This window comes from Leptosomus discolor, chromosome 24, assembly GCF_034619465.1.
Source record: "Leptosomus discolor isolate bLepDis1 chromosome 24, bLepDis1.hap2, whole genome shotgun sequence".
In the NCBI taxonomy this organism is placed as follows: domain Eukaryota; kingdom Metazoa; phylum Chordata; class Aves; order Leptosomiformes; family Leptosomidae; genus Leptosomus; species Leptosomus discolor.
In genome coordinates this window covers 8062161-8077792 of record NC_141414.1, presented here as the reverse complement: position 1 = coordinate 8077792, position 15632 = coordinate 8062161, and the positions used below count along the sequence as shown (strand labels likewise).

The 15632-nt window shown below is 63.6% G+C and overlaps 1 protein-coding gene across 1 annotated transcript in view; it reads left to right on the top strand.

Annotated features, from left to right (window-relative positions):
- The first annotated feature begins 2011 nt into the window (after positions 1-2011).
- Positions 2012-15632, top strand: part of EFNA2 (ephrin A2) — a 46993-nt gene continuing 33372 nt past the window's right edge. The window contains exon 1 of the mRNA XM_086477598.1: positions 2012-2133. Coding sequence (XP_086333724.1) covers positions 2012-2133 — 122 coding nt within the window. The remainder of the gene's footprint in view (positions 2134-15632) is intronic.

The following is a 15632-nucleotide window of genomic DNA, read 5'->3' as shown; positions in this document are numbered from 1 at the left end:
ATGTTTGGATGCCGAAGCACAAAGACGGGCAGCGAGCGGGATTTGCGGGAGCGCCTCGGCTGCTCGCTCCCGGTGATTTTGATGGGCACCTCGTTGCCGTTGTGAATCCGGCTGGATGCGTGTTTGCATCGGGAGGCACCCGAGGAGCTGAGGGGAGCTCAGGGGATCCCCTAAACACCCCGGGGGGGACACGCCAGGGTCCCCGGGGAGGAGGGTTCCCAGTTTGCCCAGGTCTGCTCATCCTGCTGCAGCCGCAGACGAGTCATGGGTGAAGTTTTCTGAACTTGGGGGGGGACACACAACACCCGGGTGGGTCTGGGAGCGGAGCGGGTCGTGCCCCGGCCAGCACCAGCCTTCCCCGGCGGCACCAGAGGGGCGTCGTGGCTTGGGGACGTGGCTCCCTGCGGCACAGCCGGGGGGCACGCCCGCAACCCGAAATCCCACCAGGCTTTTTTCCCAGGCGTTGGTTTTCTGCAGTCGAGCTCCATCCTCCCCGGTGCCGGACACGGCCCCGCCACCGCGCCGGTGCCCCGGCTCACCGCGGTGCCCGGTGTGCGGGCGAGGGCCGTGGCACGCGGTGGCCGTGGCCGGCAAGGACACGAGGCCGGGGCTGGCCCTGCCCGAGGTGCCGCGTTCCTCACGTCAGCGTTTTCCGAGGGCTCCACAAAGGGGAGCGACGCGTTAATGCAAATTATCCGTTAATTTTATCCCCGGATCAGAGGTGAAGAAACGTCCCTGAGTGCCGGGGGGGCTCCTCCCCCGCCCGGCGCCAGGACGGGGGGGGGGTCCGGCCCTGCCCCCGCCGTGTGCCCCGGCTGCCCTTCGGGCTGAGCCCCCGGCTGCCCCCCTCTGTACCCCCCAAAGCAACCCCAGCCCCTCCGGGGGCCCTTCCGGCCCTCGAGGTAAAGCACCCCCAAACCTCCCCCCCTCTGCGCTGCGCCCCGCAATGCAGATCCTGCCCCCCCCCTTGCAAAGGGACCCCCGGCCCTCCCGGTGTCACCCCCCCCTTGCAAAGGGACCCCCAGGCCTTGCCGGTGTCACCCTCCCCTTTGCAGAGCACCCCCCGACCCCGCACTGCGCCCCCCCCCCGCACCGCGGCAGGAGCCCCCCCCACTCCCAGCTGCCCGTTCCCCGCCCCCGGTGCCGGTTTCCCCCCCGCTCCGGTGCCCGCCCCCCCCCTCCCCGGTTCCCCCCGTCGTGTCCGTCCCCCCCCCCCGCAGAGGTGGGGCCGCGGCGGTAGCACGGACCGAGGCGCGCGCGCGCGCGCCGCGCGGGGGCCCCGCCCTGGGACCGGGTCCGCGCGCTCGCGCTCGTGCGCGCGCGCGCGCGCGCTCGGCGGCCGCCGCCGGTGGCAACAATGTGTCAGAGGCGGCGGCGGCGGCAGCGCGAGCCCCGCGCGGGGCGGGGCGGGGCGGCGCGGGGCGGGGCGGGGCGGCGGGCGGAGCGGCGCGGGGCGGGCGGGGGGCGCGGGCGGCGGGCGCAGCATGGCGCGGCGGCACTGAGGGAGCAGCGGCCTCCCCGGCCCGGCCTTTGTCTCTCCGGTGTCACCGGAGCGGAGGAGCCCGCGCGGCGGGGGGGGGGACTTGGGGCGGGCTGAGCCCGCACCGTCCCGCTCCCGTCCCGCAGGTGCGGAGGTAGCACCGGGGGCTCGGTACCGGGCGGGCGGCGGCGGCGGCGGCGGGGGGGGGGCTCGGAGGAACTTGGCTGAAGTTCGGCGGGGAGGGGGGAAGGTTCCCGGTGCCGGGGCCGATCCCGGGGCACCGCGGGAACCGGTCGGTCCCGGGCGCGGGATGCGGCTGCCCCGGTTCCGCCGCACCGCGGCCGCCCCCAACTTTCCCCGCTGACGGCGCCCGGGGCCGCGGGCGATGGTGAGGGCTGGCCGCCCGCCCGCCGCCGCCCGCCGCCCGCCCGCCGCCCCCGGCCGGCCCCAGGGCTCCGCCGCCCGCCGCCGCCGCCGCCGCCCCGCCGCCCCCTGAAGCGGCCGGAGCCGCGCCCGCCGCTGGCCGGGACGATGGTGCGCTGGGAGGCGGCCGCGCTGCTCGCCGCGCTCGTCGGTGTCTGCGTCTGGACCGACGAGACCGGGAAAGTTATCTCGGACCGGTACGCCGTTTACTGGAACCGGAGCAACCCCAGGTGAGGCCGGGGGCGGCGGCGGGGGCCGGTCCCGGGGCGGCGGGGGCCGGGCTGCAGCGACGCCCAAGTTTTAGTCGTTCTCCCCCCCCCCCCCCCCCCCCCCCCCCGGTGAGCCCGCAGCCCCCGCCCGGTGGGTGACAGGCGGCCGCCGCCGTGCGGGTCGGGATCCCCTCCAGCCCCCGGTTTGCTCCGGTAAACGGGCTGGGCGGCCCCGGGGGGTGGGGGGGGTGGTGTCGACACGGGTCCCCCCCACTAAGTTCTCCCGGGGGGGAAGCAATCCCTGGGGGCTGCGGCAGCCCCGGGGGCATCACCGCGGGCGGGTCGCGTTCCCCGGGGGTGGCGGGGGGGGGGGAGTCAGCGGCGGCTGCCGGTCCCCGGGGGGGCGGGGAGGGGGGAGCGGGGCCTCGGGGGCTGCGGCTCGGTCCCCCCGGCCCCTCTGCGCCCAACTTCGGGCAAGTTCAAGTTTCTCCTCCTCGCCAGTCCCGTGTCCCCCCGTGCCCGCCCCCGGCCCCGGTCCCTCTCCCGGGGGGCGGCCCGGCGGAGGTCCTGCGGAAAAACCCACCCGAAATACGACAAAAGGCGCCCGGTGCTGCCGGTGGCGGCCGCGGGAGGGTTTAAAATAACGATTTGGGGGTGAAGCGGCAAATGGGCTGGTGGGGGGTGGGGGGCGCCCGGCGGAGGGGTGCCCGGGCGGGGGGCTGGGGGCAACCCGGCCCCGCTGCTGCCCCTTTGGTTTTCATCTTGCAGAAGAAACCGCTGCCTCGTCGGGTTAGTTTCCCTGGCCTGTCTCTGAATTTATATTATTTTTCTTAAAATTTCTTTTTTTCCAAGCATCCATTTTTATTTTTTTTTTCCCCCCGGTAGAGTTTCCTTGCTGGCGCATTTTTTCGTTCGTAATTTTCTGGAACCAAAAAAACCCAAAAACCTGTTGGAGAGTTTGAAGTGCGGATGAATTCTGCTCCTGGCTCAGGTGGTTGGGACCCCTGGGACCCCCCCACTCCCTCCTTCCCCTCAGATACAAACCACGGCGTTTTGTGTGGGCCGGTTTGTGGGGACTCCTGTAAAAGACAAGGAAAAAAAAAAAACCAACCATAAAAACCTGCCACCAAACCCACGTTCTCCCCCCCAACTGGTGAAAGTTCATCTGGCCCCGGCAGCATCATCTGGCCCCGGCAGCATCGCCCCCCGAGCCGGGCGGGGGGTGATGCTCGGTTCCCTTCTGCGGCGGGTGCTACTGCCTTCGGGTTTGGGCCGTTCCGTTTTCTGGGTGAAACGGGTCTTTCTTTGTCCCTTCGCTGGGAGGGGACCCTCGGTGGCACCTTCTCCTCTCCCCGCTGCATCCTGGTGGCACCATCGCAGTTGATTAAAGTTCCCGGCTGCGTTTCGGCGGGCGGCCGCGGGCACCCGCAGCCCCTGGGCAGCGCGTGGGGCCGAGGACCCTCGGGAGCGTCGGCCGCCGTCCGGCCACCGCGCGTCCCCTCGGGGGCACCGACCGGGCACCGTCGCCCTCCGGCCTCGCGCCCTCGCCCCTCGCGCCGCCCCAAAATTGGGGCGAGCCCGTCCCTTTGTGCGCGGCGGTGCCTTCGCCGCGGGCCGCCTGCGGTGCATATGGATTTTATTATCTCCCTCACATTTTTGTGGGGGATTGTAAGAGGCAGGGAATTTTTTTATTTTTTTAATTTTTTTTTTTTTTTTTTTTGCCCATTGCAAAGTTTTCGGTTACAGTTCCTGGTCCTCCCCAGCTCCCACACTTTGGGCTCGTTTCTTTTGTTCTCCCAAATGCCAAACATGTGTGAGGGCCCCCCCCCCCCCGGTCCAACTCCGGCGTCCCGGCCGCTGGCGACGAGGGCGGCATCGCCGAGCGGTCGGGGCTGTGGCTGACATTGAGCACCCAAGGGTCCCTACGGCGGTGCCGAGGGCCAAAAGGAGCCCCTGGTCCTTGGGTGACGGGCGTCCCGGGAGCCGCCGCGGGACCTGGCGTCGGTGGTGGCTTCGGCTCAGCGCCGCGAGCCGCCCGCGTCCCCATCGCCCCCTCGTACGCACCGGGATGGGCGCCGCGGGGGATCTGTCCTCGAAAATAGGTGGTGGCTCGTTATTACAGATATATATTCTTTTTTTGTTTTTTTTTTTTTTCTTTTTCCCTAAATCTGGTGTTGACAGGGAAAATATTTTCGAGGGGGGAAAATAAAATAGGGCAAAGGAAGTGCGAAGGGATGGGAGGGAAGAGCAGACAATGGCTGGTGGGTTTCAGCAGGCACGTCCGCAGCGCCTGGCGCCGGGATGTGACCCAAATTTCCCCAATGTGGGAGCGCCCCGTGTCGCCATCGGCCGAGGCGCTGTGCGCTCCCTGCGTCTCCGTTCAGGTCTCGGGATTCAAAGCGATTTATTAGATGTTGCAAATACAGAAATTGTCGTTGAGTTTTCTGCTTATTTCCTTTTTGAACCCAGCGGTGTTTTTATTTTGCCTGTCTCCGGAGTTCCTAGAAGACTCTCTCATCCTTAAAAAACGAAGAACGACGTATACGTGCTTTTCCTCGTCCCTTGTTTTCCTTCTTTTTCCCCCCCTACAATCTCATTTAATTAGGGGGCAATCAGAAGGGATTAAAAAAAAAAAAAGGGAAAAAACCCCAAAAGGTTAAAATGCCCGGTGCTTGCTTGAACCCACAGACCTGATCTGGCGATAAATATTTTTCTTGAGGTTTATATTGCAATCCATATTTTATAAAAGACAGTAATAAATCTCACGGTCAATATGATTTGCCCAGATTAGAATAATTCTATATTTCATAATTGAGTCTAAATTAAAAATAAGTGGTACCTCAGGATGCTGCAATTTGCCTGTTCTGTGGAGATATTCAGCCACTCGCTGTGGATTTACGGGTTTATTATTTTATTTTTTTTTGTTTAAATGATTTTGTAAGCCGGCGTTTGGAGAAGGGTGCCTGGGTTTTGCTGGATGTAACTCCCAGGTTATCCTGGAAATAGCTGCAGGAGGAAGAACGTGTCTTTATAGAATAACGCGCCGTTCCGACACCCCCGGGGAGCGGTGGGGTCTCGCTCTCGCCGCGCTGGGGCCGTTTCTCCCCCCGGTGTGGGGTGTGTTGGCCGTGCCCGGGCGGCAGCAGGGCCAGGGCCGGTCGTGGGCGCAGGGGCTGCGTGTCGGGGCGATGCTCCTGCCGAGGGGACCGCGGGGCACGAGAGCCTCAGCGGGGCTCTGGCCGGCTCTGGCGTCGCGGGCAGGGGTCCGGCCAGGGCCGGGCTCTTCCCTCCGCGGGGTCTCGGGGGCCGCGTGGTCTCTCCGTGTTTCCCAGCCGGCGTGGCCGGTGGCGCGGGAGCCGCTCGCCCGTAGGGTCCTTGGGTGGATTTGCAGCCTTGGGACCCGGCGAGAGGCGCAGCGGGTCGAGCCGGGCGTCCCGGGGCGTCCGCCGGTGGGACGGCATCGCCCGGGTGGGTGGGGGTCTCCAGCCTCGCCCCCCCCTCGCTCACCCCCCCCCCCCCGTGCTGCAGCAGGGGTTAGGATGAAAGTCACGGGTGCGCTACAGAGCGTCGTGCGGCGAAAAATCGGGGGTCTGGGCAACCTCCGTGCTACGGGGGGGGGTGGGGAAGGTCTGTGGGAAGGGGCGACCCGTCCTTGGAGGGTCCCTGAGCCTGGGACCCTCCAACCTGTGGCCTCGGGGCTGCGACTGGAAACCTCTCGAAGGCCACGGAAGGACAGAGGGTTTGAGGTTTGTTTTCGTCCCCCGCTCTACCTGCAGCTCAGTCGCGGGCAGGTTACAGTGGCTCCGGAACGATGATGTTCCTGCAGCCAAATGCAATTCCCACATCCGCGGCGTGTGTTTCTGTAGCTACACAGGGGGAAATGGGCAAAGTATTCGGTATTTTCCTCTCTCTGTTTACAGTACAGACACAAATGCTGTAAATGGTCTAGATTTTACCCGTGGCCTATATTTAACTGTGAGGTCATTTCTCTGCCTTGGAAGGCTTATTTTCTGATTCCTTTTTTTTTTTCCCCCCCTCTTTTTTTTATTTTTTTGGATTTGTGAGCGCAGCTGGGATTTCTGTTCTGCTCCCCTGCACTCCCCAATCCCGGGATCGGGAAGCCGCAGAAAAGGTTTCTAGCAGGGGGATTTGCCGCGGCTGGCAGGAGCCCGGGTGATGCTCAGGGACAGCGGTGACGGCAGAGCAGGACTTTTGGGGGATCCTTTTGTGCGCCCTCCCCTTCGCGAGCGGGAGAGGGGTCCGTGCTGCAGGGACGATGGACTTGGGGTGAAGGGGGCACATCTTGGGGGGGGGTGGGGGGTGGGTGTGTGCGTCTGGATTATGCTCCCCAGCCCATCGGCTTTTGTGCCCCTTTTCTCCTGCGTCGCCGTCTCCCAGAGCCGCAGCCCCGGCACCGCCGGTTGCTGCTGGTGCTTTGTCCGAGAGCTCGGGGCGCAGCAGCCGGGGCTGGGGCCGTGCCCCGTTAACTGCCCGAGCCCGAGCGAACTTGCCCGCCCGCGGGTCACGAGGGTCGCGGCCAGGACGGCGGCAGCCCGCGTGTGCCCGCTCTCCTTCGAGGGAGCGAAGACCATCCGCGGTTTGTTTTTTCCAGGGGAATTTGGTGCTGGAGAGGGGCAGCGGAGCAGGAGGGCTTGGCTCGGGGGAACGTTCACAGCGCTGGACATGCCCGCTGGGGCGGGTTTGGTGTCAGCCCCGCCGTGGGGCTGGTTCCCAAAACCTCCGTGCCCTGGCCCTGCCTGGGGCTGGGAACTCCGGGGTCGGCTCCCAGCCCGGCGTGCCGCCCCTCCCCGCTCCCGTGGGCGTCGCGCCGGGGTCTGCACCAGCCTCTGCGAGAAACACACCCCGTTCCCCCCTCGGAGCGGGTTTAATGGGAATTTTAACTCCGGCGGTTGGGTGGTTCCCGTGTCGCCGTCAGGCCAAGCCCGCTCGCCGGGCTCGGGGTGTCAGGAGCGGTGCCAGGGTGGTTGGGGGTGCCGGCGCTCGGCCGCGTCCTGCACCCTGCACTATCCCTGCTCCTTTAGTTTTCTTCTGATTCGTTTTCCCTTTGTGCCGAGATCATTCGCAGCCCTTCCCACCCCTCTTTTCCAGCCCGTTAAGCCGTGTTAGCTATTCTTCACCAGCCCAGGTCTGCGGCGAGCGCGGTTAATGGAGAGCAGATACAAACAGGTCCAGCGTCTCTGACAAGATTTTCTCTCTCTGCCCGTCTCTGTCTCTCTGCCTGGCCCCTTCGAGGGACCGCAATTACATTCCCTGCTGGTCGCACATTTGGTATCCAAATGCCGGCCATGCGCCGCATCCTAATGCGAGGACGGGCTTGGGGGGGGGGGGGGGTGTGTGGGCACGGTGCTGCTGGTGGGTCAGCCGCTCCCCGGCGTCCCCAGGGTTGGCCCAGTGCGGGGAGACACAGAGGGGATGGGGGCGAGATGGGTGAGGGGTGCCTTCAGGTACCCCCAGAAAGCTCTGAACGTGCTCTTCCCGATCCAGCTGTGTGTGTGTGCGCAGGCACGTGTGTACGTACACTTGGCGCGCACACACACACACACACGAGGGGCACAGAGGCCCAAACACCCCACCCGGGGTGTCCCCGTGCGTGGGAAGGGCTGCACGCCTGGAGCCGTCCCTGCGTTACAGGCGCGTGTCGCAGCTCCCTGTGGGACGTCGCGGGGTTCGGTGTCTCCCAGCGCAGACCTCGGCGGCCGGGGCTGCCCTCGCCCAGCTGTCCGTCTGTCTCGCTGCGCACGCACGGCCGCCCCACGTGCCGGCGGCTACCTGCGTCCCTCCCCGCGTACGTCTGACAAGGTTCAGCTGTCGGGTTGTCTGTAAAATTGCGGCAATTGTTCTTTAAATAGCTCCTCGTTCCTGATGGTGAAAATTTCAGTTCTTTTGTGTTAGATATTAATCATGGGTTTAGAGGCTTCATTTTTATCCTAGATGTTTTTCCCCCATCGGGGGCAGAGATCTTGCCCTGCTTCGCTGGTTTTAATGGGATTTACGGAAGGCAAGCCGATCTTGGCGTTGTTACCTTCAGCCCCGAAGAAGAGTTTGAATTGGGGTTTTTTTTCCCCTCCATCGCGACCCGTCTGAGGCCGATGGGCTCCAGCCCAAAGTCCGGCCATTTTCCTGCGCTGAGAGCACCCTCACGAAACCAAGACCAGCCCCGGCTTTGCCTCTGCGAGCGCGGGGGTCAGCGGCGCTTCCAGCAGCGCCGACACCGCGGCCCGAGCTGCGGCGGCGAACGGGTCCGAAGCCCGAGAAGCGCCGGCGCAGGCAGGCGGCCGCGGCTGACGCCGTGGTCTTTGCCAAATGAACTCAGGAGGCGTCCCTGAAGCCAGGGACACCCCAAAAACAGGGCTTGTGTTTCACTGGGGTGTTTGCTGTGGGCGCAAACTCTTTTGCCAGCAGCTCGGGAAGCCCTTATCCCCTGGCCACCGGGCTTGGGGGGTCCCCGTTGGGGTCCCCACCGCGCTGCCGGGCTGGGTGGGAGCTGTGTTGGGGTGGCAGCGCCCATGGGGCGATGCGCCGGGGCTGTTTTGGCCCCAGCAGGAGGGCTGGGAAGGGATGAGGATGGGAGCGGGGCAGCCGGGATGGAGCCCGTTCGGCTGTGCCGCGGTCCGGGAGGGTGCTGCCACCCCGCACGGTCCCAGCTTGATCCTGGGCGGTCAGAGTGTTGTTATTTATTTATTTCTCCTCCCTCCTCTCCCCCTTTGCTTGTTGATGCTGCTGTGGCTGGGCTGCTAAATAGCTTCCCATTGTTCGAGAGCTAATTACCTCTTAATGAGGCTCCTTGCTCAAAAGCCAGGCAGAGAGGGGAGGCTGTGGGGTGGGCTGCTTCTCAGGCGGGTGAAGGCGGGCTGCCTGGCAGGGCGTTGGGTGGTGGGAGGGCTGGGGTCACCGGACCCTCCCTGGGGGCAGCGGTTGGGTTTGGCTCTGCCGCACCAACGGTGTGAAATTGGGGCTTCCTTGGTTGGTGGCGGTGGAGCCGCCGGCCTTCGTCCCAAAGGGTGGCCGGGGAATGGCTTTGCCCAAAGTCCCATGTTGAGCCCCAAACGTGGTAACCGCCGGGGAGAAATGAAAACCCCGTGGGGTTTGCCGGGGCGTGGGGCTGTGCTGGTGCTCAGCACAGAGCCCGGGAGCAGGTTCCCAGCGTCTCCTCCGGTGTGACGCTTCCCCACCAGCCCCGTCTGCAGGGGCGTGCGTGACCTTCAGGGCACGTCTTTCGTTTTGGCGGTGGGTGCTGAAACCAGGGTTCCTCTCAGCTTATCCCTCGCCTGGGTCCGCCCTTGGCGGGACAAATCCTGCCCTGCTTCGCCTGTCTCCCCCTGACCTTACCCCGTCCCTCGGTGGGAGCTGGCGTGAGCCCTCGCCCCTGACGGGGTTCACGAGCTTTGGCCGGAGGAGCTGGGCAGTGGGGGTGGAGGGTCCTCAGCCCCCCTGGGATGAGGAGCAGGAGTTTGGTCGCCGCTTGCCAGATCAGGGCTCTGCCCCCCAAGCCGTGTGTGTCCCTCAGGCCGGCGGGGCTGGAGCGGCACCGTGGGCACGAGGCTGTGGCGGCTCCTGCGGCTCCTCCGTGTGCCGGATGGCGATGCTGCGGACTTGATGGGGGGGGGGGGAGAGAAAAAGAGGCTCCTTCGCCAAGGGGATTGGGAAAGCGCCCGCCTCCGCCCTGCCCAGCCGCCCCGCTCTGATTGAAGCTGGGCTTTGTCCCCCCACGCCGGGGGTGGGTGGGAGGATCCCAAACTTCAGAGGGGGATGAGGTGGTCAAAGCAAAAAAATTGGGGGAAAAATAAAACAAAGGAGGAAAATTTGCTCCCTAGAATAATAACGAAGATGGGGAACGGCTTCCCCTCCCCTTGGGCCCTTGGGGAGCTCCTGGGGCAGCAAAGGGTCTGACCCCACCAGCGCTCGCAGCCCCCCAAGAGGGGAGCAAGCCCGTCTGAGCCGATGGAAGTGCAAAGGCACGTGAGATGCTGGAGCCAAGCCCCAGCCTGGGCGGGTGGGAGCTTTGGGGTGATCCCCCCCTGTCCTGCCCAGCCCTCTGGGGCTGCAAGCCAGGGCTCGGTCTGGCCCCGGGACAGAGGGTCTGGCTCTGCGGGGTGCCGGGGGGGACCCGTGGGTCTCTCACACGTAGCGCCTTGGTGGGGACTCAGCTGGGCAGCCGGTGCTGGATCTGGGGGTCCTGGGGCCGAGAGGGTTGGGGGTGAGGCGGGGGCTCCCCGGCTTCCACACTGTCCAGAAGCGGCCCCGGCTGCCCAGCTTGCCGGCGACTCGCCCGCCCGGTGAGGCTGGTGATGGCGGTGGCGGCCCGCGGCGCTCTGCCATATCGATCCCTGGCAGTGATTTAAATGCCACGGAGCGTGGCGATCGACGTCTCCCGGCCTCTGGTGAAGCCAATCAGCGCTGGGGCCGGTGAGACCCGCGCTCCCGTTTCCGAGCCCTGCTCAGATCCGTTCGACGTTTTCCTCCGGGTTGTTAGCGGAGGCAGAGGGATGCAATCTAACGGGGATAAAGACTTCTTGGGTTTTATTATTATTTTTTAAATTGTTCTTCCTCCCCCTTTTAAATGTTTCCCTACATCCCATCTTTGCTTTCCAAGACCCGGCCGTTAGAGGAGAGGAGCAGCGAGCGATGCCACCGCTGGGCGAGCGACGTCCACGGAGCCGACCCGCGTCCCGGTGGGGCTGTGCCCGTGGTGGGATCCCGCGGGATGCAGCCGTGGGCTCCCTCGGCGTGCGAGCTCTTCCTGACCTCTCGATTTTCTGCTTTTCTTGGCATTTTTCCCCCCCTGCCCAGCCTTGCTTTGCATTTTTTTCCTCCCCCCCGCCCCAGCCCTGCAGCCGCGACCTCCGTGCACACGCGTGTGTCGGTGCGAACGCCGCCCGCCCGGGGGCTGCCCGTCCTGCCAAACGCCAGCCTGGCGCTGGACCTGCTGCCGCGGGTCCCCCGAGATGCGGCAGCGAGTCTGCAGGCATCGCCGCCGCCGGCGTTCCCACCGCGCTGCGGAAGCCTTCCCGGGATCCGCGGAGTTTAAACCCGTCACTCCAGACTTTTTATTTCAATACAGGAACGTGCTTTTATTTGAGCTCCTTCCCCACGCAACCCTGAAGTGCCCCCAAAGAATTAAACTTGGTATTTCAGATCTTTTGTACAAAAGGTAAATCTCCCCTGGCTCCGTTCCCCAGGGCCGCCGGCTTTGGCGAAAAGGCGAATAAATTGCAAAGGGGGTTTGTAACGACTGGAGGTGGGAAAGACCCGTTCGATCCCCCAGCCTCTTCCTCCTCCCGGTGCATCTGAATTGTCTCCTCCGTCTATTTGATTAGCGTGGCGTTCAGCCCTAATTTCAGTGGAAATATTTGCTGTTTCCCCTGGTGCGTCCGCAACCAAGTTTTGTAGGATTTTTTTTCTGCAGAAGAGGAGAAATTATTTGTATCGGTTTATTTTTTCTTCAGCATTACACGGAGAGCAAAACTCTCCCATGTGCTAGGAAACAGATAAAGTGTTTAGACAGCAAATACAAATATTTCTGAGCACTCAGCCTGGCTACAGATATTTCTGCCTGTCCTCCAGCAGGATTTCTTACTGTGTCTTCTAGTGGGTTTTTATTTAGACTGGCTTGATTTTTTTTTTTTTTATTTATTTTTAAAAAGCGCTATTTATATTTGCAGTAAAATAAAATCAGCCAAGCCTGACCCTGTAGAGAACTCGAAAAATCCCAATTCTTCCTTTTTCCAATCCTGTTTCCACTGAGAAAAAAAGCGCCTGGACCTCGCGCCCTGCACAAAATCCAACCGCGACGGGATTATTTCGGCGGCTGAGCTGGCTGCAGCCGCGGGAGCTGGGACGGCGGCGGCACCGTCGGCCCCCCCCGAGCCGGGATGTGAGGATGCTCTTGCGGAGCTGGGGAGGGACCTGGGGTCCCCGGGCGCTCCTGTGGGCCCTGGGGGGCGCAGGGCGAGGGCGGCAGCCGGGCCCCTTCTGCTGCAGGTACCGACTGTGCGTGGTGCAGCCAAAAAGGGGTTTATTGTTTTGCCTTTTTTTTTTTTTTTTTTCTTTTCTTTTTTTCCTTCTTTTTAAAATTCTGAATCAGTTTTTGCTGCTCCCTGGCAGTGTCCTGGCCTCGCTGTGCCCACCAGCCGTCCCAGTCCTGCTGGTGGCTCCGTGGGTGTCGTTGCCACCCCACGTTGGGTGCCGGGGCGGGCGGGAGCAGCCCGAGCGGCTGCCAGGGGCCGTCAGGAGCCGGGGAAGCTCTTTTCCAGCCAGCTCAATAATCCCAATTATTATCTGGTTTCTTGATCAGGGTTGCTTATTAAACTTGGCACCGCTGGCTTTGCCGTTCCGGCCGCCTGCCTCGGCAGAGGGATTTAGCTCCTGCCGACTCGGGAAGGAAATTGAGTGGAAAAGCACGGGACAGAGCCCCCTGGGACGGCGGGGCTTGGGGGACGCGGCCTCTGAAGTGCCGGTGGGTGCTGGTCCGGCCCCAAACGGCTTCAGGCCCCGGGAGCGATGCTGTGGGGCGTCTGCCCCATCCCTGCGTGCTGGCAGAGGGCCGGGTTGGTGGCGCGGGTGGCTGGGTCGTGTCCGTCTGTCCGTCCCCCCTCCTCGTCTGGGGTGGGCGGCTGTCGTGGCTGCGCGTGGTGGAAGGACCCCCGTTCTGGGATGGGCGCTTTTGTCTCAGCCTTATTTTGAAATGGTAGGTGTTTTGAAAAAATATATATAAATTTATAAATCTTGGCTGAATAGTTGTCCTTTTCCCCTTGTTCTGAAATTAAAGGGAGCCTTGATCAGCCTCGTCTCGCCCTTCCCACCAGGACTATCAGCTTTTTCTATATTGGGGCCTTCCAGCTTGAATTCCCCTGCTTCCCATCACACAAACCTTCCTCAGGGCTTTGCAAACCGACGCTTCCTCTTGCATTCCTTCTGCAAATTTTGTTTTATCTTTACCAAGACAATTTGCCGGACCCAGCGCCGGAGCTGCCCGTGCCTGAGCCGGCCCTCGGGAAGGGGCTTCTCACCAATCTCAGCCCGATTCTCGGCACGGCCGCGGTGCTGCCGAGCGGGGCTGGAGGTGCTGCCAGAGAAGAGGCTCTCCCGAAGGGTTTCCCTCCTGGTGTTCGGCACTTGGGTGTTCACCGAAATTTCCCTTTGCCGGAAAACTTGGAGCCGGGTGCTGAGCGTTGGGGCATCAAATCCCGACGGAGCCTCTCGGGGGGCTGCGGTCGGCCCCTCGCTGCCCTCCCGGCGTCACCTAAAATGGGACCCGCTGCCTTTGGGGCGGGTGCTGGCGGGGAATCGCCCCGCTGGGCTTTCTGCTGGGGGCAGAAATGTCCCAGGGTCCCCCGAGTGGCTGAGTGCCCGGTGCGGCACCGGTCCCACGCAGGGAGAGGTTTTGCTCCCGGCTCCTCTTTCTCGCGCCCTGCCACCATTTTCTTTCGTTTCAAAAAACCGCACAAAACCCGTAACTGCGTTTCCTTCACCCCGTGGCGTCTGCTCGGCCGCTCTCCTGCCGGCGGGTGAGCTCCCTGCTCCCTGTTTTGGGGTGCCAGCTGTCCCCATCCCCTCCCCGTGCGGGGGGCTGTTTGGGAGAGCGGTGAGAACAGGGCAAAAGCCTTTATTTGGGGAAATTATTTTCATCCTGAACCCGGCAAGGTTCTTCTCTCTGGAGCAGCCTCGTGCTTCAGGACATGGTGTCCGTCTTGGAGACCCTCCGAACTCTCTCCTTGGGTTTTCCAAGATCCTTCATGCAGGGTGGTCAGGAGGACCCGCTCCTCCAGCCCCCTCGTCCCCCCGGCTCCGGCACCACTGCGGGACTCGGGATGGAGCCGTGGCCCTGCCCCATCCCCGGGGCTGCGGGGAGGCTGTCCTGCCGCCGCCGGCGCCGCGTTGCGGTTGTACAACCGCTGTCGGATGTGGCACCGGCACACGGCAATTCTGGCACCTGCTCCAGCCGCAGACGCCGGTCAAGATGGTGCTCCCGGTTTGGTTTCCAACAGAGAATCCAAACCGCTGTCCAGAATAGAAATGGCTTTTGGCTCCAGTCCCTGGCCAACGTCATCTCCCTTGGATTGCCTTGGGTTCATGGGTCTTGGTTTGGCTGGAGCCGGGCGGGCGCACGGGGTGCCGAGTCCTGTGAAACACCGGCGTCGCTCCCGCCCTGCCCGGCCCCGTGAGGTGGAATCCAAGGGTAAAACGAGGGACGGGAACGGGGAAGGGGGATCATCACCCTCTGCCGCGGGACGTGTGCTCCCAAGGTGGCATCGTGCCTAATGGTCATCGCCAGAAATTGCCTTCGCCTCTGACCAGGGCCGGGCTCCCGGCTTTCCCTGCCTGCGGTTCCCGGCTTTCCCTGCCTGCGGTTCCCGGCTTTCCCTGCCTGCCGTCCCTGTCCGTGCCGGTCCTGGGGTCGGTGGCTCTGAGGTCCGGTTGCCCAACCGCCATCTCTCTGGCCGGGCTCATCCCCGTCGCCATTTACAGTTGTTCATTTTCTGCCTCGGCTCCTTTCCCGGAGCTCGCTCCGGGGTCGGGATGCGAAGCGCCGGCGGGGCTGGGCGGCAGCCGGGGGTGTTGGGGGCCGGCGTGGGCGTACGGCAGCGGGAATTTGGACTCCAAAAAGCATTTCAAAGCTGATTAATAATAATAATAACTCATAATGCTGTCTTTTGAAATAGAAAGCTTTTGGATAAGGTGGAGGGCTACTCTCGTCGTTCAGGCAGCGAGCTGGGGTGTGAGTTCTGGATCCGGTTTCCAGCTCGTTACGCGGAGACAAATGGCTTCCCCCCTCCCGGCCTCAGTTTCTCCGCTGTTAAGGTGAGGATCGCTGCCAGAGGCTAAATTAAGCAATTAATATTTGCAGAGTGAATGGAGAGCCTGAGAAGGACATCGCTTTCCCAGCGCTGTGCCCCGCTGCACACTGTGTCCTCCTGCGCCGCGGCCAGACCCAGGAATTTCGGCTGGGAGCCGGAGCGTCCCCGGCCGCTCCACGAACACGGTGCCGGTGGCGTTGGCTGCGAAGCCCCTTCCCCTTCGCGCCCGCAGAGCCCGGGGCACGAGGAGGGGCTGCAGCTCCCGGCTCCTTCCAGGCGGGTTTGGGGCCCCGGTGGGGACGTGGCTCCCCCGCAGCGGGGACGCAGTGGCTCCGAGCCACGGCTGGCTCCTCGTGCACCGCACGGCCGAGTGCGCTTGACCGGGCCGAAGCCCAACTTCACGACGGCTTCTTGCAGGCGTGGCGCTTTGCCGGGGGGTCCCTCACTGCCCCAGGAGTGGGCAGAAACCTGGTGTCACCAAGAGCCCCCGGTTCACGCCAGCAGTGCCGTCCCTGGCGGGAGGGGAGCCCAGCTGGATGGGGTTTCGGTTTTTTGGGTTTGTTTTTTTTTTTTTTTTCCTTAAACATTGTAATATTTGTTTCACCTTATAAATCACCCCGCCGGGCTGCCTCGTAGAGGGAGGATTTATGGGCGCAGGTGTAGCTGCAGCGAGAGGAACGCTGTTCCTGGGGACCGGCCCGG